General features: G+C 34.4%; 1 protein-coding gene across 13 annotated transcripts; it reads left to right on the top strand.

The window, feature by feature from the left end:
• slc38a5a (solute carrier family 38 member 5a) lies at window positions 1-25,310 on the top strand. Of its 13 annotated transcripts, XM_051116558.1 has the most exons (21): window positions 6,099-6,273; window positions 11,201-11,352; window positions 12,788-12,915; window positions 13,458-13,580; window positions 14,336-14,416; window positions 14,921-14,989; window positions 15,767-15,847; window positions 16,225-16,291; window positions 16,542-16,657; window positions 19,155-19,228; window positions 19,344-19,436; window positions 19,539-19,626; window positions 19,737-19,819; window positions 21,138-21,196; window positions 21,311-21,445; window positions 21,550-21,629; window positions 21,734-21,834; window positions 21,967-22,082; window positions 23,038-23,182; window positions 23,260-23,363; window positions 23,444-25,310. In XM_051116558.1, the coding sequence occupies exons 4-21, from the start codon at window positions 13,528-13,530 to the stop codon at window positions 23,543-23,545; spliced, it is 1,647 nt and encodes a 548-aa protein (XP_050972515.1). In that variant the 5' UTR covers window positions 6,099-6,273; window positions 11,201-11,352; window positions 12,788-12,915; window positions 13,458-13,527; the 3' UTR covers window positions 23,546-25,310. The 13 variants fall into 13 exon arrangements, with proteins under 13 accessions (XP_050972516.1, XP_050972518.1, XP_050972515.1 ...); XM_051116559.1 differs by lacking the exons at window positions 6,099-6,273; window positions 12,788-12,915 and adding an exon at window positions 1-156; XM_051116556.1 differs by lacking the exon at window positions 12,788-12,915.

Raw genomic sequence — 25,310 nt, 5'->3', positions numbered from 1 at the left:
TGTCTTTCAAACTCTCTCTCTCCTTTCATTCCATCTGTCTGTGTTAGATAAAATACTGAAGAACCATGTAGGCTTATAAAACCATTTTCTCTTTCTGCATCTGTTGGAAGATCTATTTGTGCCTACACTGAAGATTTTTAATTCAAGTGTCAAAAGGTAAGAAAACTACATTACCTCTCAGATATTCTCTCAACAATATGTCAGTACAAACAACACAGTTGACAGTCTAATGGTTTCTTCATATAGAGTTACTAGTTAATAATTAATTTGTCTCTCGATAAACTGTTAGTGCCATTCATAAGAACTTCTCTGAGAAGGAAGTAGAAAGAACATGTGGCGCATGGTATACATATAGAGCAGCAATAATTAATGACAGCTCAGAGAACAATCACACAGTTGTCTGTAGGTTCACATGGATCTCAAATGGTTTCCTTATATAGAGTCACTAGTTAATAATTCATTTGTTTCTTTACACTGTTTCTGCATTTAATCAAAGTAGAATTATTTTATATTATGCATTTCTTATATAATTGCTGCTGTTGCATGTGTGTATCTAGATTCTTTCATGTGACTAAGCATAAACTTACATTTAAATATTCCTTGGTACAATGGCACTCATACAGTAGTTGATATGAATTATGAATTAGGATATTCATCACTGAGCATTTTGTCCATCTTATGCTTATATACTCACACAAACTAGAGGATTCATATGCAAAGTAGACAGGATGTGGGGTTATTATGGTTGAAGTGATGAAATAAGAATTTATCTGGTTCAAAATGCAACACACCTGTTTGATTTTAGATCCACTTTGTCAAGAAGGTGTTTAACATCAGCAATTCGTAATGGTACTTTGTGATCGGTTATACCATTTCAGTGAATGTTGACGGAGGCATTTCTTGAAGAGTCTGTTCTTGTGAGATATCATAGCATATGACACGGTTCATGATTTTCATCAGTCAGTCAAATATTTTGCCCAAGATTTTTATAGCAGAAAAAGATTAATAAAGATTTTTTAAGAACCTTTTTTAGCAAATGGTGCGGTGTTTATAGAAAAATTAAATCCATCCATCCATCCATCCAACCATACATACATAAACAGTTAGGGGCAAATATAGGAAAAGACAATGCTTGTGTGGATGTCTCTGACCTTAAGTAGGCATTTTGGATATTGCCATTTTTGTGGGGACATTTCCCTAACTATAATAATCAATGTGCGTAGAGAGGTTCGTTCTGTTTCAATATAGATAAAGTCTTGCATCAGACAGGAGTCACGTGACCAAGACTTGCCACAAGACTTCCCTTGGTTTACAGTTTCTGTATTCTGTTTAATTCACATCATGTTTTATTCAAGAGTAACTTTTGCATCAACCTCTTTTCCATAGACATATTTTTCATTATAACCAAACTGCAACAGTCGTTTGGTGATGGAACACTGTTTAAAAGTAGTTTAAAGTTAAGTTCATAGGTGATGACTTAAAGAAATGATGACTGAAAAGTTACCACTGTGCCGTTGAGCAAGTAGGGACTTTCTCTTGTTCTCATTTTCTTTTGTGGAACATTCAAAAGATATTTTTTAAAATGTCTCCTTTTTTCTTGTACAGTCAAAGTCAGTGGGGTCCACTGTTGTTCTGTACCCCTTTGACTTTCATTGGATGGGGAAAAACATTATTCAAAATACATTCTTTTAACCTTCACTGAACACAGAGAGACATGCTGGTTTGGAACAACATAAGGCGGATTAAATTATAAGATGAAATTTTTTGGGGCGATCTGTCTTCGCAGTCCACATGGCAAGTTTCTTTTGCTCTTGTTTTTTTTTTTTTTTTTTTTTGTAGTTTCTTTATGTGCACACTGTTTGCAGATTACTGTTGATATGCATCACTGTTCTCTCTCATCTCTATATTAGGGCTGCACAATTAATCAAATTTCTAATCGTGATTACAATTACAGATGCCACAATTATGTAATCATTGAGCGCAATTGCATCCACTTACAATCCACTTACAATATTATGCTTTCTTAAGATGTTTGGGTGGGTATGTGTATGTGTGTGTGTGAAGGAGAGAGTATTTTTCCTACAGGTTATCTTAAGGGTTTTTTTCTCATTGTTTTAATTTTTAAATTAGTACTTTCTTATATTTAAAGAATAAAGTATATTATTTAAGAAGTATAAAGCTATTCAAAACATCATTCAATGTAAATTGTAATAAATCGTAATTAATAATTACAGTTACAATTTAAAGGGAATAATCAACAATTATTCGACTTTTATATTAAAAATGCATCTTGATTTTTTTCCCCTTAATTTTCCATTATGGTTATTTGTGTGTGTTTAGGGATCCATGCATATATGAGCACTGAATACAGATGCACTACAACACTCAATGGCAACACTACAACAGAAAAGTCTAGTTACCTGTTCACTGTGAAGAAAGAGTTACAGGGTCTTTTGGAACTGCCAGATAACTTAACGTGAGTACCACAACATAGTACTGATGCTGATGTGCAGATTTGCACCAGATTATGTACTATTTCAAGATCACTAATCAAATAAGTAAATTTGTGGCACTGAGCATATGAAATCCTTTGTATCAAAGATCAATTCCATTGAATTCTTCCATCGAAGCACAGTGTGGATCCTTCTTGAACCTCACTGCATTTCATTTTCATTTGATTCAGCTCTCTTTGAATGTGGCTAAAACAAACTCTGAAGTGTCTTTTCATAATCATATCACTCCTTCTTGACATGATATGTTGTATGAAACATTAACATGTATACTCTTTTTCAGGTTCTGGCTTGTTGATGGGCGGAATCTCATAATTATTGTTCGTGTCATGGTCATTAATCTCTTGGCATTGATGAAACGACTTGGTAGGTTCCTGCCATCTTTCCTCTCATTCTTTCATTTTGTTTTCTCCCTCTGTCATTGCATGATATTTCAAAATAATAATAATCACAATCAAACATTGACACATCTGCACTAAAGATTTATGTTGAGCGTCTTAAACAAGGCTTTTAAATTAATTTACCATTTGCCGTTACATTTTGAGTGAGGCTCTGTGCTAAAATTCATTTTGTGATTTTGTTTTCTTTCTCGATTTGTTTGCAATAATCTGTAATTAATTGAAAAAAAAAGTACAGTTGTAAAAATGAACAGTTGTAGCCAGGTTTGGGATTCTGTGAAAAGTGTGTACATTGTACTCATGATATTTTGTACCCAAATAATATGTTTGGTTGCTAACAGATGAATGAAATCAGTTTGACAGTTCTCTATCCACTGGTCATATTTCATGCAGTGAAATGAGATTTTTTTGCTGTGAACAGATTGTCGGAGTGGGACAGCAGGGCCATGTCAAATGGTAGAATCTTCATCAGCATTACCAAAACTAACCAAGACCAGGAGAAGTAGTTTGGAAGTGCTTCCACCATGTCAGTAAATAAAAGATGAAGCAAAAAATAACAATGTGAAAAATTTAACATCATAAAATGACATCAAATTACAGTGTCATTCTAAATAATGTTCTAATAATAATGTTCTAAATAGCGCTTCGTTATCTTTCATTTCAGCTGTTTCATCTGGAGCTGTTTTGACGAGACAGTTAGATGCATGTTTGCCTTGCAGTATGCAGGACCACAAACATCACAGCAATATTTCCTGTAGAGGAGGAGGATTACGGAATTTCAAATTTGGAAGCACAAAATGTATTTGTAAGAGCATTTCCAAAGTCTTACGAGTTAAAGGTTCTTCATGGAACCATTTAGTCAGAAAAGGTTCTTCTGTGGCGTCGTGAAGCCCCTTTATTTTCAAGAGTGTACTTCAAACAGAAAATTATTATGGACACTTTAGTTACATTTTACAAAAAAATACCTCTGCCTTTTCTTCATGAAGAGAGGCCCTTGAATTGTTGAAAATCTTGTAAAAGTGCTTTGGCTTTAAACATGAATTACAAACAAATTAAACAGCAGAGCATTGTGAGGCTTCTGTTCATCAGCAGTCTGTTTAACTTCAAAATACATTTGCACATTAAGTTACATCACATTTCAATTTTAAACTTAAATCAAACAGACTTATTGAATAAAATTATGAAGTAGCGAACATTTGGTATAAAAATAATATTTATGCCACAGCATTTATAAGTTATGACCCTGGCATAAGGGTATGAGTACAGTGCTTGTGACACACAATGAATTAACATTAGCTAATCAACAATGAACAACTCCTGTATGCAGCATTAACTTTTGTTAATCTTAACCTGAAAATATGTTGTAATGGCTGAATTTTTTAACATTAGTTTGTGTGTGTTCTTGCTACATTGTGGGGACCAAATGTCCCCACAAGGATAATTAAAACCTGACATTTTTGACATTGTAGGGACTGACCTGTGGTCCCCGTGAGGAGGAAAAAAACGTATTAAAAATTCTAAATAATGTTTATCTTAAAGTGTAACAATGCAAACGTGTTTTCTATAAGGGGTAGTCCACAGAATTCACAGAAATAGTGTGTGTGTGAAAAAAGAGAGATGTGTGTTGTAAGTTTGTGGTGTGTTTATAACGTCGAGAAATGAAGGTAAACATAGCTTATCCTTACCTTTTTACTCTTCTGGCCACTTTTTTCAACTTGAGATGAGGTTGTTTGGAAACGGCGAATACAGTTTTAATTGACATAGCACTTGTGTGTACTTTATAAACATTACATAACAGTAATAAAGAACGATTATACCTTTTAGCCAACCTTGTTGTAAAGGGAGAACTAAAAACAACAACTGATGTGTTACCAGTTGTCTTTAATAAAGAATGTATTATGCACTTTTGTAAATCTATTGTGAAATGTAACCTTTTTCAACTGATGTAATATAAATGCCAAAATGTATGCAAGTGTGGCTTTATTGAGTTAATTTGTGTGTCTAACAGCTATTAGAATACAGAATTCACTAAAATCTTCTAGTTTAAAAGGCATTTATATTACGAACTAAATGTGTGAAACCCGTGCTGTGGTAAAAACTCTGCTGTTTTACCCAATACATTACCACTTGAGGGAGCTGTTGTACAAAGAAGTCTGTGCAGGACGCTGCTACAGATACAAACCAATACAAACATTCTAACTATATTCAAAGCTATATGTAAAAACAAAAAATGTATATATGCTATATGTTGAAAACAAAATTCAAGCTATATGTAACGTTGGGTGAACTCAGAGATGGATAATTCATTTGTAAATAAATAAATAAATAAAAATAATTAATCCTGATTGTCTTTTTTACCTTTTCCCTTTATTTATTAATTTCTATATTTATTTTTTACATTTATTTGTATTATTTTAAACATTTAGTTTTTTAACTTTCATTTATTTTTTAAATATTTAATATTTATTTATTCCCACATGTAGGCCAATTTTTTTTCTATATTTATTTAATCAACAAGCGAGGCTGCTAGGCAATGTAGTTGCCACGAGGGGGTGTTAATCTCAAAGTCTACTTAAAAAGTGTCTACTACGGTTTTGGATGATCTAGGGTGAGTTTAATTACATACGTTAGTAAAACTAAAATGAATCAATTGCGTTTGTACTGATCCAGGGGTCCGTTTTTCGTACGCGATTACTGAGTTATCTGAATTTTACTCTTGACGGTTTTACTGTTGTTAGGTTCGTTGAAGCTCATCTTGGAGTTTCTGTCACAGCAACATCAGCAAACTCAAACCTGCTTGTAAGCAGGCATATTTCACAGCATTCGATTGCATCTTTTTGTGAAATGATGTAAATATTTGGGAATCATGTAACAGTACATATTTTAGTGATCTATTATAACTTTTATGTCATTGTAGTCACACGGCTGTTTACTTAATAAGGTCTTTTTTTTCTCTCCAAATCAAGAATCAGATGTGTCTATTATGAGTTTCTGTCAGATTTAGCTCACTTCTTGGGACAATGCTGTCCTCAAACTATAGCCTCTGTAGGTGTGTACACACAAAGGGAAAGAAAAGAAAGTAAAATTCAGAACTGTAGTTATCTGATGTGAGAAAAAAGGCGGGACAACTGGAAGTCCCGCTTTTTTTTTTTTAGAGTTGAAGGAGTGGCTTAAAACTTCCCTTACCAAATGTTACCACGTTTCTGACTTTCAAGCTCTTTCTCTCCTTTCACTCCATCTGTCTGTATTAGATAACATACTCAAGAACCATCTAGGAGTATTAAACCATCATTTTTCTCTTTCTGCATCTGTTGGAAGATCTATTTGTTGCCTACATTGAAGATTTTTAATTCAAGTGTCAAAAGGTAAAAAAACTACATTATCTCTTAAATATTCTCTTTACAGTATTTCAGTACAAACAACACAGTTGACACAACTAACGGTTTCTTTATATAGAGTTACTAGTTAATAATTAACTTGTCTCTTGATAAACTGTTAACGCCATTCATAAGAACTTCTCTGAGAAGGAAGTAGAAAGAACATGTGGCGCATGGTATACATATAGAGCAGCAATAATTAATGACAGCTCAGAGAACAATCACACAGCTGTCTGTAGGTTCACATGGATCTTTACACTGTTTCCCCATGTAATCATAGAAGAATTATTGTATATTGCACATTTCTCATGTGATTGTAATGGCTATGTGTATATCTAGATTCTTTCATTTGACTAAGAACTTAAATTTGAATACTCTTGTTTACAATGGCACTCATGGTTGATACGGATAATGAATTGTGATATTCATCACTGAGGATTTTCTCACTCTTATACTCAAATATTCACAAACAAACTAGCGATTCAAGGATTCACATGTAGACAGGATGTGAGGTAAACTGCGGTTGAAGTGATGGAATAAGTATTAGACAATTCAGCAAGTTTCCACTATGCTGTGAATTTCTGTTTCATTTTTTACATACATTCAGAGCTTCAAAAGCCACTTTACTGATTTGAAATGTGCCATGCCTTAGTTCCACTTTGCCATAAAGGTGTGTAACATCACAAAGTACCATGACGTTTTGCTGACTGGTTTTACCGCTTCAGTAAATGTTGAGAGAGACATTTCTTGGAGAGTCTGTTCTTGTGAGGTATCGCAGAGTGTACCTTGGATTACTGATACTGTTCAACCAAATTTCTCACAGTTATGTTTCTCAAAACATGTATAAGTATAGATCATTAGACTCTATAACGTGTAGTGTTCTGACTCCTGTGTTAAGCTTTTTTTTCCCCACGTGGCAATATCTTGCGGTGAGAGAGGTCCACGTGTGTATGACTAATTATAGTAATTTAAACTGTCAAGACTCTAGTCTTTGTGTGAGAACGTCCTGTTTGATGACGATAATTACACAACATTTTTAATATCAATCTTTTATTATAGCTCAAAGTAAACACTTGTGACCAAATGGCCACGTCTGCAAACACTGGCGTAATCCTTTGAGTGTGTGTGTGTGTGTGTGTGTGAGAGAGAAATACTGTCTCTCATACTTAGACTTTGTTTTCTTTAATATTCCTTTAAAACATATACTTTTGTGGTCCTTAAATAGATTTATCAGGATTATGTTTTGTGCTATGTGGTGTATAGTCTCTTTGAATTCCTGCCGTTTATTCCAGTATCTATATTTGGTAGTTCTGCGTCATGCGTTTCTTTGAAACCACAATATATGTGACAACGTGACGTCGAGTGACGCATTACTGATCGCTAAATACATGTGCTGTTTTCATGATTGACATGACAATCACTGATTATAAATACTTTCACAAATACATTCTTTTGTGCAATTACATTTAAAATGAAAATTAAAACTAAATATTGTGCTTGCTTAGGAACAGTAAATAAAGAATAAAGTCAACAATACTTCGATAAGTCCTTTCAATTCCTGACAAACCTATGCTTACATTTGGCCAGTCAAATATTTATCATCTGACATGGTCCATGATTTTCTTTAGTCAAATATTTTGCTCATGATTTTATAGCAAATAGTCTATTATACAGTGCATCCGGAAGGTATTCACAGCACTTCACATTTTCCACATGTGGTAAGGTTACAGCCTTATACCAAAATGGAGTAAATTCATTATTTTCCTCAAAATTCTACAAACAATAACTCATAATGACAAATCACATGTACATAAGTATTCACAGCCTTTGCCATGACACTCAACACTGAGCTCAGGTGGACCCTGTTTCCACTAATCATCCGTAAGATGTTTTTACAACATGTTTTGAGTCCACTGGTGGTACATTCAGCTGATTGGACATGATTTGGAAAGGCACACACCTGTTTATATAAGGTCCCACAGTTAACAATGCATGTCAGAGCACAAACCAGGCCATGAAGTCCAAGGAACTGTCTGTAGACCTCTGAGACAGGATGGTATCAAGGCACAGATATGGGGGGGCAGGGGGTATGGAAAATTTTCTGCAGCATTGAAGGTCCCAATGAGCACAGTAGCCTCCATCATTTTGGAACCATCAGGACTCTTCCTGGAGCGGGCCGGCTGGCCAAACTGAGCGATCAGGGGAGAAGGGTTTTAGTCAGGGAGGTGACCGAGAACATGATGGTCACTTTAAAAGAGCTCCAACATTTCTCTGTGGAGAGAGGAGATCCTTCCAGAAGAACAGAACCAATCAGGCCTGTATAGTAGAGTGGCCTGGCTAGAGTTTGCCAAAAGGCACCTGAAGGACTCTCAGACCATGAGAAACAAAGTTTGAACTCTTTGGCCTGAATGCCAAGCGTCACGTCTGGAGGAAACCAGTCACCACTCATCACCTGGTCAATACCATCTCTACAGTGAAGCATGGTCGTGGCAGCATCATGCTGTGGGGATGTGTTTCAGTGGCAGGAACTGGGAGACTAGTCACGATTGAGGGAAAGATAAATGCATCAATGTACAGAGACATCCTTGATGAAAACCTTCTCCAGAGTGCTCTGGACCTCAAACTGGGACGATGGTTCATCTTTCAACAGGACAACGACCCTAAGCACAGACAAAATAACAAAGTAGTGGACACGGGACAACTCTGTGAATGTCCTTGAGTGGCCCAGCCAGAGCCCAGACTTGAACCCAATTGAACAGTTCGGAGAGATCTGAAAATGTCCTGCAAAGAAGAATGGGAGAAACTGTCCAAAAATAGGTGTGCCAAGCTTGTAGCATCATACTCAATAGTGATGGGTCGTTCTTGAACAATTCGTTCATTTTGAACGAATCTTTAATGTGAGTCGGGACGAACGAGTCGTCTCGGGGAGTGATTCGTTCGGTTGAGCATCCGCAATATTCTATTAGGTTCTGTACTGGAATTAGTTCACCTGTTTCGAGTCTTCAGGTTTTTGGGGTCATTTGTTCATCTTATGGGGCTGTCAGGTGATGAACGAACGACTCTAACCCAAAGTCTCGAGAGATGAACTAATCAATTCTCTTTCTGGCTTAGACTGCATAAGTTAAGCTTATTGGGCTGTCACATGATGAACGAACAACTCAAACCCGAAAACTTGTCAGATAAGAGGCGAGGTGAGCTAATCATAGACTAAAGATCCTGGTAAACAATGAATGAATCTTTTCTATTTCTTATAGCATTATGGTTTTGTCTTGTTTGTAGTGTGATCAACGTTTGTGTAAGCAGTAGATGTGTTATAGAGGTAACACGTAACATTTAAATTATATTTTGCTAAAATGAACGAAATGACTCGAAAAAAAGATTAGTTCAATTTGCTGAACGAGATTTAAAGGTCCGAGTTGGTAAAATGAACTGAACTTCACATCACTAATACTCAAAAAGACTTGAGGCTGTAATTGGTGCCAAAGGTGCTTCAACAAAGTATTGAGCTGTGAATACTCATGTACACTGTAAAAAACAATTTGTTGAGTCAACTTAAAATAACTTGTAACCTGGCTGCCTTAAAATTTTAAGTTCAGTCAACTCAAAAAAAGTTTATTCAACTTGAAATGTTAAATTATACTAAGTGACAACTTGGATATTTGAGTTGAATCAACTTAAAATTTTAAGGCAGCTGGGTTACTTAGCCATCTGTTAAGTTTAGCAAACACAAATATCCTTAGTACAACTTAACATTTCAAGTTGATTAAACTTATTTTGCTTGACTGAACTTAAAATTTTAAGGCAGCAGGGTAACAGGGTAATTATTTTAAGCTGACTCAACAAATTGTGTTTTTTATTTTTTACAGTGTACATGTTTTTTTTTCTTCTTTTTTTAAAAAATACATTTGCTAAGATTTCAAACAAACTTTCACGTTGTCATTATGGGTTACTGTTTGTAGAATTTTGGGGAAAATAATTTAATCTATTTTGGAATAAGGCTGTACATAACAAAAAAAAGTGAAGTGCTGTGAATACTTTCCGGATGCACTGTATAATAAATTAAACAAATAGTTAGGGGTTATCTAATATAGACCAAGACAATGTTTATGTAGATGTCCCTTTCCTATTGAATGGGCATTTACAGAAAGAAAAATTAGCTAAATATTTTTTGTTTTCATTTCAGATAAATTGTCTCTTGATAGCCAACATAGAAGATAACAAATAGCTTAAAAGTTCTGTTAAGGATTAAAATAATTTTTGACTCAAGAAAAAAAAATTATGCACACTTCCATTAGATTACCATGACTTAATGAATCAGGAAATTATATATTAATCATTAAATTAATTGTTTTGTAAACCTGCAGCAGCAAACCTATCAAATAGGATTTGAGATTTTACTTGGACTCATAAAAAAAGAATTAGACTAGATTGGGCCTTGAAAGACTTGAAGTTGTGACAAAATATTGCCTAATTATAATAATAAACCAGCAACTGTTTAATATAGTGTACAATCTCTAAGGTTGTTTTACCAGGTCTTGCATGCTTTAAAAAAGCCTTGATCTTCTAATCTCATTACTTACCTCAACACACACACACTTACCCACAATCCCCTGCCTTCTCCCACAGATTTTCTAAGCCCTTACCCAACTTTATACCACATCCGTATTAAACGGTCCTCCCAAATTATTAAACGTTTCCACTCAAGTCACTGTTCAGTGCTCTAATGCCTGAATGCCCTTTTCTACTATACAAGTCTATATTTGTGTATAAACATACATAAAAAACCCTGCAGATTCACTATTTTTAACATATATGAGAGAGTTAAAATGGTGGACTCGTGCCAGGGCGTACCTAAACATAGGCACATGTCCTCCACACAGGAGTTAATCTCCTCCCATCCCCCGTCTTACCACAGGTGAGCTGTGAATGTGTTCTCACACAAGCCGGGCAGCTTCACTAAGGCAACAACGAAACAAACGAATGAATGAAGACTGTCTGACCTTGGGATACTACCTAACTACATTTAGAGACTTTTGACTTTTGCTGGTTTCTCTTTATCCCACAGTGGTGAGTACGTCCTCAACATTCACTTAAGGGTGTAGGTTCAGTCTGTTTCAATACTGATAAGTCTTGCATCAGACAGGAGTCATGTGGTCAAGACTTGCCTCAGCCTCAACTTCCCTTGTTGTACAGTTTCTGTAACGTGTTTTACTTACTTCATGCTTTATTTCACACCAATTGGTCATTTTGGTTGTGAGTTGATGGTTTGTCAAGAGTAACTTTAACATTAACATGTTTTCCATAGACATATTTTACATTATATCCAAACAGCTACAGATGAAATACACTTAACTTGAACTGTATTTCTCTCATCTTGCTTTTACTTTAAACAAGCACGTAATAAATTGTACGGAGTATGATGGTGGTCTTAGTGTTTTTAGTGAGCCATTAATTCATTTGTGGCTATAATGTTAAAAAAAGTTATGATATTTTATATTCACTGACTCTTTTTTCTAGCAGCTGGAGCACTAAACACTGACGCTCCGTGCTCGCCAAGCTCTTGGCAAGACTTAAAGTATTCAGGGAATTCTGCGTCAAACCCCAAATAAAGCGCTGAATGAATACAGACATTTTCCCTATAAGGCTACTGCCAGTATCCTGAATGACAGATTACGCCTTAAGTATTTCCTGACCTACGAGAACTGGCGCATTTTTCGCAATGTTTCCTTGTCATGCTGAGAGTGCAAGCTTAAGGAAAGTTGCATCAGCCAGTCCATTTGTACACATACACATACAGTTCTTGGTATTTATTTATAATCATAACACACAGCTCACTGCCCTCTCTATGGTGTGTCTATCATCACTAGTTTCACACTTGTGAACAAGAGTAAGCACTTGAATTGTATTCTGTCTGCACTTTAGATTAGGTTAAAAATTATATATAAAAAACTATACTTGCACTGTTTCCTATGTACACTTATGTATGTAAAAACATACTTAATATTGTTAATTTAAGTTAATATATTATAAAAGTACTACACTGAAACTTAAAATACTTTCCCTGTTAATATGAGAGACAATCATAATATGATAAGTTTAATATGCTTATATTGCTTTGAAAGCAATTCATACACTGTAACAAATAAAAAACACAATTTGTTGAGTCAGCTTAAAATAATTAGTTACCCTGCTGCCTTAAAATTTTAAGTTCACTCAACTAAAATAAGTTTAGTCAACTAGAAATGTTAAGTTGTACTAAGTAACAACTTAAATATTTGTGTAACAGATGGGTAAGTAACCCAGCTGCCTTAGTTGTCACTTAGTATAATTTAACATTTCAAGTTGAATAAACTTTTTTTGAGTTGACTGAACTTAATTTTAAGGCAGCCAGGTTACAAATTATTTTAAGTTGACTCAACAAATTGTTTTTTACAGTGTAGGTTGATTTTCATAGCTGTGTAACACTATGAAACCCTGTTCTATTTTTTTTCTATCTAAAAAGGCTTGTAATACTTGGAGAAAGTGGTTAGCATGGGTGGCTTAATGGCTTAAACCAAAGCAAGCCATTAACGAGTTTGGACGCGGAGTTATCCATTTACCTGACCAATGGCAATCAGGGGGAGTGTACAGGTTTGAAAACAGTCAGCTGCCATATTGTTATATTTGTACACATTTGACCTTTAATAAAACACTTTGGAAAGATCTGAATATATTTTTAGTTGTCAGGTTACTGCTCTGTTAACCTGCATGTAATTGCACCTCCTACATATTAAAATTATAGGGTATTTTTACAGTTAAATTTTAAAAAACAGAGCTGTAAAATGCTGCCCACTACTAACTTAACTGGATGATGAAGGGGGAAAATACGCACACATACACTCACAGCTGTTTTATATCAAGTTTGAATTTTCCATTAGGTGTGTTTTTTAGCATGCAGTAATGATCTGAGGAATGTTTCTACCATTGCTTTTCCCCTGTCTTCTCCCTTCGACTTTGATATTTACATGAAGGTTATGCTCCTGTTGCACATTATTAAGAGAACTGTCACTGATCTTATTGCTCAAGCACATCTGAGCATGTACAGTATTTGCTATTTATTGTTTTACAGTAATGTCAGTTGTCAGTGGAATGATCATTTATCCCGAAACCCTTTTTCTCTTTTTCTTTTTCAGATTGTGTTTACAGAGCTTGACCTTACAGACAGTGTTCTTTGGAGGATTGTTAAGTGTTCTATAATCTAAAATGGAGCTACAGAAAATGTCCGACGGCCAACATGACAAAATCGCAGAGAATGGGTATGTTACAATATCAACACAAGAGGAAATATCTCAGAAAAAAAGTTCATGCTTTAAAAATTCACAAATTTTTCATGGCATCATATCTTTTAGTTTGTAACATTTGCTACTTAAAGCAAAGCTTTGTTTGATAGTATGCAGCACTGAAGTGAAGGGATCTTAAACTCAAATGTTCATTAAATCATTTTCACATGGATGTTGGTTTGGCCAATAATGTCATCACATATTTTTGTTACATTTATAAATTATATATAATGTATTAAACCAAATCTGTGCTTTTTAGTATTATTTATGTAATATTATTATTTTTATTCATATTTTAAATTAGCTTTCATTTTTATATTTTTACTTATATATATATATATATATATTAGTTTTATATCAGTAATTTTAGTACTTAAACTTATTATGCTATATGTTTTCATCTAATATTTTATTTTATTTCAGATTTATTTCACAATTTTTTTAATGCCTTGGTAGAAAACCACACAGTGGCTGCTAGGTAATTTGAGTTTAAGACACTTTAAAAAAGCAATTAATGGAGCATTTACAAATCTGCAGCATTAATGCAGTTACACACTTTTTTAACAAATAAATATTGTCTTATGGGACCTCATCTGCTAAAATGTCATTTCTTGCATTTTCTCAAAACATTTCCTATACAAGACAGATGAAACAGAACTCAAAACAAAGCAATTTAAATGTATTATTGTTGCTCTATAACAAGCAATATTCCTTTTGCTTATATTACATAGATTTGATGCCCTTGAATTGGAACAACACAAAATGTCAAACGGTCACTATGATCTCAGCCTTGACAGAATCCCAGAGAATGGGTATGTTTCCATATAAACACATTCAAGAGTAAATATCTCAGAAAAAAATACTTTAAAATGCTTAAAAAAATTCACAAATCTGGTTGAAAAACACAGTGGCTGCTAGGTATTTTGAGTTTAAGACACTTGTTTAAAAGTACTTAAACTTATTATGCTATATGTTTTCATCTAATATTTTATTTTATTTCAGCTTTATTTCACAATTTTTTTAATGCCTTGGTAGAAAACCACACAGTGGCTGTTAGGTATTTTGAGTTTAAGACACTTGTTTAAAAGCCATTTTTTTAATGAAGCATTCATAAATCTGCAGCATTAATGCAATTACACACTTTTTTAACAAATAAATCTTGTCTTATGGGACCTCATCTGCTAAAATGTCATTTCTTGCATTTTCTCAAAACATTTCCTATACAAGACAGATGAAACAGAACTCAAAACAGAGCAATTCAAATGTATTATTGTTACTCTATAACAAACAATATTCCTTTTGCATATATTACACAGATTTGATGCCCTTGAAATGGAACAACAGAAAATGTTAAATGGTCACTATGATCTCAGCCTTGATAATGGGTACATTTCCACATCAACACATTTAAGAAGAAATATCTCAGAAAAAAAAAAAAAAAAAAAAAATCACAAATTTTACATCACATCTTTTAGTTGGAACATTTGCTGCTTAAAGCAAAGCTTTGTTTAAAAGTATGCAGCATTTAAGTAAAGGGATCTTAAATGCAAATGTTCATTAAATCAGACCTCAGATCATTTTAATTTGCCTGTTGGTTTGGCCTATAATGTTATCACATATTATTGTTACATATAAATTATATAATTATTTAAACTAGCTTTCACTTTTAGATTTTTACTTTAGAAACATAATTGAAAAAAAAAAGCAATTCAAATGTATTATTGTTACTCTGCATAAAAAAAAACAATATTCCTTTGCTTATATTACATAGATTTGATGCCCTTGAAATGGAACAACACAAAATATCAAACGGTCACTATGATCTGATTTGTTCATATTTTATTATTTTTAAATGCCTTTGTAGAAAAATTTGCCTTGGTTGAAAACCACACAGTGGCTGCTAGGTATTTTGAGTTTAAGACACTTGTTTAAAAGCCATTTATTAATGGAGCATTCATAAATCTGCAGCATTCATGCAATTGCACACTTTTTTAACAAATAAATCTTGTCTTATGGGACCTCATCTGCTAAAAGGTCATTTCTTGCATTTTCTCAAAACATTTCCTATACAAGACAGATGAAACAGAACTCAAAACAGAGCAATTCAAATGTATTATTGTTACTCTATAACAAACAATATTCCTTTTGCTTATTTTACATAGATTTGATGCCGTTGAATTGGAACAACACAAAATGTCAAATGGTCACTATGATTTGAACACTGACAGAATCCCAGAGAATGGGTATGTTTACATCAACACATTCAAGAGTAAATACAATATATAACAAACAATTATATTACACAGATTTGATGGCCTTGAAATGGAAGTACAGAAAATGTTAAATGGTCACCATAACCTCAGCATTGATATTGGGTACATTTCCACATCAACACATTTAAGAGGAAATATCTCAGAAAAACAAAAAACAAGCTTTAAAAACAAAAGAAATGCTTTCAAAAAAATCTAAAATTTTACATCACATCTTTTAGTTTGTAACATTTGCTGCTTAAAGCAAAGCTTTGTTTGAAAGTATGCACCACCGAAGTGAGGGGGTCTTAAACTCATTGTATCATTGTTTCTCTATAACAAACAATATTCCTTTTGTTTTTATTATACAGATTTGATCACCTTGAAAAAATAACAGAGGGTGATACCTTCCTCTCCAGTAAGACTCAGTTTACAGATGTGAGTATCCAGATTTCAGAACTGACTTCACAGAAACTTACTGTATAAGGCTGGATGAAACTGATTAGAACGATGTCACAAAATAGACGCTTCATACTACATTTAAGTAATATGTAGTAGGAATAACTTCTAAGTATCTGTCCTAATAATTGTTTGTGGAATACACAGAAAAAGTGAAACTACCATTTAAGCTATTCAGATAAATAGATTTACAATTCATGACTAATATGCCATTCATCTTTTATTTCAGTCTGAGGGAAAGACTTCTTTCGGAATGTCTGTTTTCAACCTCAGTAACGCGATTATGGGCAGTGGGATTCTGGGACTGGCTTATGCCATGGCCAATACCGGAATCATCCTTTTTGTGTAAGTCAAACTTATGCATTCACATTTGGGTAAAAACAACAGCTACTGAAGGTGTGAGAGTAAAAATGAGTTCTAGTGTTTCTTTTATAGCATAAACAAAAAAAAGTTGTGTGTGTAAATACTGTTTGAGTTAAAGAGCCCTCCGGTCTTTCTGGTTTGTGTCTATAGTTACAAATGTAAACAGAACATTTAAGATCCAGAGAGGTGGAGTAATATCTCTCTTTGGTATTTGGCTGTGTTTTGTTCATTAACTTCAGCTAGTATGCATGGAATCCGTGTACTCCTTATGCGTGTCTGGTTTTGGCCCGACCGAGCATCAAAGCTTCTTTGTGTCCAACTATGTTTAACTGTAGACATATCCAGCCATACTCCAGTGTGCCTCAGTCACGTACATGTGCCAGTCACAACCAGCCTCACAAAAGTCAACACAAACTCAAATATTTGCATGTTTTTTCTTGGCTGAGGTATCATGTAACTTAAGAGGCCATTTTGAGGACGCATCAGGCAAACCCAGTGCTAAAAATTCATTCTTTCACTTTCACTGCCTCCATACCGCGTGCCACATTTCTTACTAATTAAGTGCTAGAATGAATTATCAAGTTCTTAAAGCAGACACATTATAAAACAACATAAACAACAACAAAACAGAATTATTCTAATTGATAGAATGCATGTGATTTCTAATCCTTGTGAATGATAGGGTTTATTTGTGTAGGGATCTTAAATGTATGTGTTTATGATGTGACGCGCACATGCACACCTCACAGATCAGACCTGAGAGGGTTATAAATAGCCTGCTGTAATCTGTAATCTATTCAAAGCCTGTCTGTCTGTCTGTATCTTTGTCTGTTTGCCCAACTCAGCCAGGCTTTTAAAGCAGCTGGCTGTACAGAGAGAGAGACAGAGAGAGAAGAAAAACGTTTGCCAGTATAGTTTCAATCTCAACAGCTAAAACAAAAACTTCCTGCCAATCCAAACATTTAGTAATATGCAAATAGATACTACACTGTAAAAAATAAAAAACAAATTGTTGAATCAGCTTAAAATAATTTGTTACCCTGCTGCCTTAAAATTTTAAGTTCAATCAACTAAAATAAGTTTAGTCAACTTGAAATGTTAAGTTGTACTAAGTAACCCAGCTGCCTTAAAATGTTAAGTTGATTCAACTCAAACATCCAAGTTGTTACTTAGTATAATTTAACAATTCAAGTTGAATCAACTTTTTTTGAGTTGACTGAACTTAAAATTTTAAGGCAGCCAGGTTACAAATTATTTTAAGTTTACTCAACAAATTGTTTTTTACAGTGTAGGGGGAGGTGCTAACTCATAGAACATGTTACTGACTGGTTATTTTGCATACCTTTACAGCATAGACATTTTTTCTGTGTGACGGTGTTGTTGTTAGCTGTACTAACACTCACTCACAGCTTGTCTAATGCGTCATTAATGAGATTTGTGTCTCCTCTGTCATCACCTTGTTGACTGGTGACAATATCCCTGATTAAACCGCATTTTGTGCCGCCGAATTGTTTAAATTAGCACCTCTGAAAGTCAAATAACCAGCTGATGAGTAAAAAAAAAAAAAAAGAGCAAGATTAAAACAATATTTTGGAGATACAATTTCACTGAATAACTATCTATGCAGGTTATTAAATGAAATGTTGTGCAAAATTAAAATTCGATCATGTTGTTTCAAACCTGACTTTCTTCTGTGGAACCGAATATATTTTTAAAATGTCTCAATGAAAATCAGTGGGATCTAATGTTGTTTTGTAGCAAGGTTATTATAGTTCTGGATTTTTAAATTCGTTTAATATCGTTTTCAAATTTGCAATAAAATTTAGTTTTGTTTTTATTAGTTTCATTAATAATTTTGTTGGTTTCGTTTTTATTTTGTGAACACATTTCTATTTAGTTTTTATATAGTTTAGTTTCAGTTTTAGTAATCACTTCTAGCACAGGCCAAAGAAAGAGTCTTGCTCGCTTTCTGTAACCTAGGTATATATTTTATAAGTTTCGTTTTTGATGCTTCTATAAAGGACCAACGGCCATGTATACGCTGTTCAAGAAGAGACAATGGCATTTAACAGTAAATGGCATGTTTTAATATGTTCTTTTCGTTTATGAAGAATTATAAGCATGTATTTTATGCATTTGTTCAGCCGTGGAGAACTGTGCTTTCCGTCTCTTTGTCAGATAACCTCACGTGCACGATGCGCCATTTACAGGTATTTCCCTAAACCGGCCATTTAGTTTTAGTTTTCGCTTACAAAAATAACCTTGTTTTGTACCTCTTTGACTTTCATTGGATGGGTAAAGACATTCAAAACATATTCTTTTCTCCACCAATGAAGACATACAGGTTTGGAACAACATTATGCTGATTAAATTAAGATTAAAGCATTCTTGGGTGAAGTGTTCTTGCAGTCCACGTGGCAAGTTTCATTTTCGCTGTTGTTGTTCATCTAGTTTCTTTATTTGTCGTACCTGTTTGCAGATTCCTATTGATATTCATCGCTATTCTCTCCGCCTACTCCATACATCTGCTTCTGAAAAGTGCAGGAGTGGTTGGTGAGAAACATTTTTTCTTTTATCTCCGAAGACAATCCTGATAACATCACACTCTATGTTAAAATGCATCTTGACTCTTTTCTGAACTTTCCATTATGTTTGTTTGTGCGTTTAGGCATCCGTGCATATGAGCAGCTCGGGTACCGTGCATTTGGTCGACCTGGGAAAATCTTAGCAGCATGCATTATAACACTGCACAACGTTGGAGGTAAAATTAAATGTATTACTGTTTACATTTCAGAAGTCAAAAAGACATCACAGCTGATATCAAGGATTACAACACTCAGTGTTTCTTCCTTTGATCCAACAGCAATGTCCAGTTACCTGTTTATTGTGAAGATAGAGTTACCTCACATTATTCAGGGACTTGTGGAACTGCCAGATAAATTAGATAACATGTAAGTACCACTGTATTGTCAAAATTGTTTTAAGATTGAGAACTATTTTACACTATAGATTATGTACATTTATTGCATAAATATGCATTTCCATTTATTCTATTTGTCAGGCCCTGGTATGTTGATGGGAGGTATCTCATCGTTATCGTTAGTGTCTTGGTCATTTTTCCCCTGGCAATGATGAAACGACTTGGTAGGTTCCTGCCTCCTTTCCTCTCATTCTTTCATTTTGTTTTCTCCCTCTGTCATTTCATTATATTTCTTAAAGAAGAAGTCCACTTCCAAAACAAAGATTCACATATAATGTACTCACCCACTTGTCTTCCAAGATGTTCATGTCTTCATGTATGTTCTTTGAGGAAAACATTTCTGCATGAAATGGTGCCCCGATTTTGAACTTCAAAAAGTTTAAATGCGGCTTCAAACTACCCAAATACAGTTGTAAATGATCCTAGCTAAGGAACAAGGGTCTTATCTAGCGAAACGGTCTATTATTTTCATTAAAATAATACAATTTAAATACTTTTTAATCTCAAATGCACGTCTTGCCTTTCCCTGAACTCTGTGTATTCTGGCTCAAGACAGTTAGGGTATGTCAAAAAACTCCAATCGTATTTTCTCCCTCAACTTCAAAAATCATTTCAAAATCATCCTACATCGCTGCAGAAGTACCGACCCAGTCTTTGCAAAGTGAACATGCAAAGAAGATCAAACACCCTTAACAAAAAAGGTAAAACAGTGATATAGGACGATTTCGAAGTTGAGGGAGAACATGAGATGGGAGTTTTTCAACATACCCTAACTGTCATGAACCGGAACAAAAACAGTCCAGGCAGAGTAAGACAAGACGAGCGTTTGACATTAAAAAGTATATAAAATGTATTATTTTTATTAAAAGCCGCATTTAAACTGCATTTTAGAAGTTCAAAATCAGGGCACCATATCAGTCCATTATATGGAGAAAAATGCTGAAATGTTTTCCTCAAAAAACATAATTTCTTTACGACTGAAGAAAGAAAGACATGAACATCGTGGATGACAAGGGGGTGAGTACATTATTTGTAAATTGTTGTTCTGGAAGTGGACTTCTCCTTTTAGCCGTTTAGCCAACCACAAACGCCCTTTGTTGCTCAGACAGTTTTTTGCACTCTTCTCCTTGATTTGTTATAACTTTTGTCAGTCTGTAGTTCTCCAAACGTTTTTCCCGGTCCAAATGATTAATAAAGCCCAAAACATGACAAAACTGACCATTTTCAGCAGCAATAATCAGCAAAATATGCGAGTTTCATTCAGCTCAGTGGTATTGTTTACATTCAGTGCCACCAATATGGCCAATTGATGATGCGTCGTAAAAAATACTCTATAGCGACTAATGAACTGTAAGTCTCATCTATAGGCTTACGTCTGTGTTGAAGAATAAGGTGGTTTGCTAATATGACCACACCAGTATTGAAATCAGTATGGCATGAATATGTACATGCATTTATCCTGTATTTATGCATTTATTTTAGGCTATCTTGGCTACACCAGTGGTTTCTCTCTCAGCTGCATGGTCTTCTTCCTCATATCTGTAAGTCCACTCTCAATCCAACTACATACAGTATAAGAACACCAGTCTACAGTACATTAATAATGACAGTTATGTAGTTGTGACAAAGCATCTTGCTTCATTGTTTCTTAATAGGTCATCTACAAGAAGTTTTCCACACCTTGTCCTTTAGAAGAAAAACACAGCTTTAACGAAACAGTACACAATCAAAGCATACACAACTCTACCGATGACATGTGTGAAGCCAAACTTCTAACCATCAACCCAGCGGTTAGATATATTAATTGCAAACCAGACAATTATTATCATGTGTCCCTTTTGTTTCACTTTAAATGCAGTGAATTAATCAGTCATGTTTTTTTTATTCAACACAGACTGCTTTTACCATTCCCATTATGGCATTTGCTTTTGTGTGTCACCCTGAAGTGTTGCCAATTTACACAGAACTCAAAAAGTAAGACTGGGATTGTACTTTTGCTTATTCACATTTGCTTTAAAAATAGTTTTTTATTTATTTATTAATAAATGTTTGCATTTTTTATTTCATTGTTATTTCAGTCCAAGCAAGAAACGCATGCAAAACGTTGCTAATATCTCAATTATGGCCATGTTTGTCATGTACCTGCTGACTGCCATCTTTGGCTACCTCACCTTCTATGGTAAGAGGAACTTCACAAACAAGCCAACAAACCAAAAAGAACACTAACCAAATACCATGGTGAATAAGGATTCAAGGTTTGTCTAATTTTTTAAAAAATGTTTTAACAATTGCTCTGTCTACGTATGTGTAGGAAATGTGCAGTCAGAGCTTCTGAAGATGTACAGTAAAAAAGACACCTTGATGCTGTGCGTTCGTCTGGCTGTGCTGATAGCAGTGACGCTGACCGTTCCCGTGGTCCTCTTCCCGGTACTTTAATTTTCTCCTGGCTTATTAGTCATTGCTTAAATATACAGTTGAGGTCAAAAGTTTACATACACCTTGCAGAATCTCCAAAATGTTAATTATTTTACCAAAAGAGGAGGAATCATACAAAATGCATATTGTTTATTTAGTACTGACCTGAATAAGATATTTCACATAAAAGATGTTTAAATATGTATTCACACTGAGGACAACTGAGGGACTCGTATGCAGCTATTACAGAAGGTTCAAATGCTCATTGATGCTTCAGAAGGAAAATCATTATGAGCCAGGGGGTGAAAACTTTTTAAATTTGAAGATCAGGGTAAATTTAACTTATTTTGCCTTCTGGGAAACATGTGAAAAAAAGAAAAAAAAAGATATTCAGGCTTTTCTTCATTCTGTTCAAAAGTTTTCACCCCCAGTTCTTAATGCATTGTTTTTTCCTTTTGGAGCATCAGTGGATGTTTGAACCTTCTTTAATAGTTGCATATGAGTCCCTCAGTTGTCCTCAGTGTGAAAAGAGGGATCTCAAGATCATACAGTCATTGTTGGAAAGGGTTCAAATATACAAAAACACTGAAAAACCAAAGAATTTGTGGGACCTGAAGGACTTTTCTGAAGAACAATGGGCAGTTTAACTGGTCAAGACAAACAAGGGACCCATGAACAACTATCACTAAACAAATAAACACAGCTGTAGATCATTCAGGTTACAACACAGTATTAAGTTAAACTATTATTTTATCTTGTGGACTATATATAAATGTCTTTTATGTGAAATGCCTTATTCAGGTCAGTACTAAATAAAAACATGCGTTTTGTATGATCACCTCTTATTTTGGTAAAATAATTAACATTTTGCAGATTCTGCAAGGTGAATGTAAACTTTTGACTTCGACTATAATTCCTCATAATCGTTCTGGTTGAGTGTTGACAGTGCTTCATTGTTTTTCTCTAGATTCGTCGTGCCATCTTGCAGCTTTTTTTCTCTGATAAGCCTTTCAGTTGGGTGCTTCACATCTTCATCGCTGTGTCCCTACTCATCTTTGTCAACCTGCTCGTCATCTTGGTGCCCAGCATTCGTGACATCTTCGGCTTCATCGGTAAGTCAGATCAGGATTTTAATGGTCACATTAATATCAGTCAAATGCAGAATTCAGCTGAATAATTTTTGTTTTAGGTGCCACATCTGCTCCCAGCCTCATTTTCATTCTGCCAGGAATATTCTACATTCGCATTGTTCCTGAAGAAGAGGTGCCGTTGAAATCTCGGCCAAAGATCCAGGTGAGAATCGGACAGAATGTAAGTTCACTCTCACAGATCTATGGCTTCTTTTTTTTCTCACTTTCTGTTATTTTTTCCAGGCATTTGCATTTGTGGTACTGGGTTTCATCTTCATGATTATGAGCATAACGTTCATCACAGTTGAGTGGATGACCAGAGGGACGGCATCGGGTGGCCACTGAAAGAGCACAACTGGATTCCAACACTTAAAGACCAAATCTAATACAGATCACAAACTCCTAAACCTGCAACCTCTGAACCAGGTTTAATATCATTCAAATAAGAAAACTCACTCATTTCAGTATGTCCAAAATGAAAAAGGGCTCGTTACCTAAATTCAAGAAGAATGCAAAGAAGAGCGGTAAGGTTAGAGCTATGATGCTCTACTGACAGTTTGAAAATATTTTATAAATGCATTTTTAATGAAAGACAATTTTATATGCAAAGGTATTGCTGTTATAACTGGCAGATGGATCTTCCTAACTACACAAAACTGGTGCAAAAACTGTGAAACTGAGATGAGAATTTACTCATCTGTATTGCCAAAGTTGTCAACATGCAGTTTGAAATCTACCTCCTACTACAGAGAGAAATTTTACAGTGACAGAGTTCTGTTTTTATAGCTCACAGTGCATATTTTGGGGTGTTTCATAAGTAAAAAAAACATTAGAAAAAGTGAAACGTTAGAATCTGATGATCCTTAACAAATTCATTTTATCATTATTATATTTTTTATCCTTAAGCTAATTCTTACACATTCTATTTCCAGAGTTAAATTAGTTTTTGAATCCCAGCAATTCAATTTGTTCTCAAACCTTTTGACCCCACTGTATGTGAATTTGAGTTAATGTCATTTTTGATGAATGATAAGCGGTCCTATCATTCAGCAGTTCTGCAAATAGTTTCTAACATTGTTTAAATAGGACCAATGTACAGTTTCGTGATGAATTTTAGCATTATGTTTAAGCACAATGCTTCAATGTCAGAGGAAGAAACTGAAGTAAATGTATTGGTACTTTTTTGTCTTGTTACATCATCGAAGAGATGAAATCTGCATTACGAGTTGTCTTACAACACACCAATAGTGTTTAGTAAAGTTCTCAGCACCGTTATACAACAACATTTCTTTACTCCGTTTTAGAGAGGACAAGGAATATAGATGTCTGAATACTAATTATCTAGTAGTATTCAAGTAACACACAACACCGTTGGTCATTTTTCATGTTGTATGTCATTTTTGTTTGTTGGAAATACTTCTTGAACATCTGCGCATACTTGTAACAAACTTGAAAAATGTTGTTGGAATAATTTATTTCTGGTTTACATGGTGACCTGTTGTCTTTCAGTAACAAAAAAATCCACTCCAGAAATGGGTCGGACAATGAATGATGTTGATCATTTCATGCGAAATGTCACTACAGCATAACACAGCTTTGATGGGAAAGCAGAATTCATCAACAATACACGCGTTGAGATGTTTCTGTGGTCATACTATGCATACTAATATCAGTATCTATGAGTTTATTTGGATCAGGACTAAAATTGTTTCTTGCTGGACTTTACAATTACTTTATCAATAATGTCAACATGTATGTTTGTTTTGTATAGTCTTTTAAGTACATTTTGTGTGTGTGTGAAATGGAAGAAACGTTCCATTAATTGTACATCTGTGTACATATTCTGTACATATTATGCAGACTTTTTATGTTCACATTGGACCCGAATGGTGAGCGAAAAATGAAACATGTAATGCTTAACAGATCAATTACTGGGAAGTTTTTTTAATAGAATTACATTTAAATTAATTCCTATTTCCCCATGATTGTTTTTATAAAGTGCCTGACATAAAATCAGTGAAAACAACTGTAGCACTCCACAGTGGTTACTGTTCAGAAATACTTGTATTTATTGTTGAACAAATTGGTCCTGAATAAAAAGTTTATGAAA

The sequence above is a fragment of the Labeo rohita genome, chromosome 8, assembly GCF_022985175.1.
Source record: "Labeo rohita strain BAU-BD-2019 chromosome 8, IGBB_LRoh.1.0, whole genome shotgun sequence".
Lineage (NCBI taxonomy): Eukaryota > Metazoa > Chordata > Actinopteri > Cypriniformes > Cyprinidae > Labeo > Labeo rohita.
Note: the sequence above shows the minus strand (reverse complement) of the source record. Positions and strands in the feature narration are given on the sequence as shown.

Excerpts from the sequence above, each read along its gene's own strand:
- slc38a5a (XM_051116561.1), top strand. The coding sequence starts at position 13,528 with ATGGAGCTACAGAAAATGTCCGACGGCCAACATGACAAAATCGCAGAG. Across the intron at positions 19,437-19,538 it reads AACACTGCACAACGTTGGAG|CAATGTCCAGTTACCTGTTT; the intron begins GTAAAATTAAAT and ends TTGATCCAACAG. Across the intron at positions 23,183-23,259 it reads TGACATCTTCGGCTTCATCG|GTGCCACATCTGCTCCCAGC; the intron begins GTAAGTCAGATC and ends TTTTTGTTTTAG.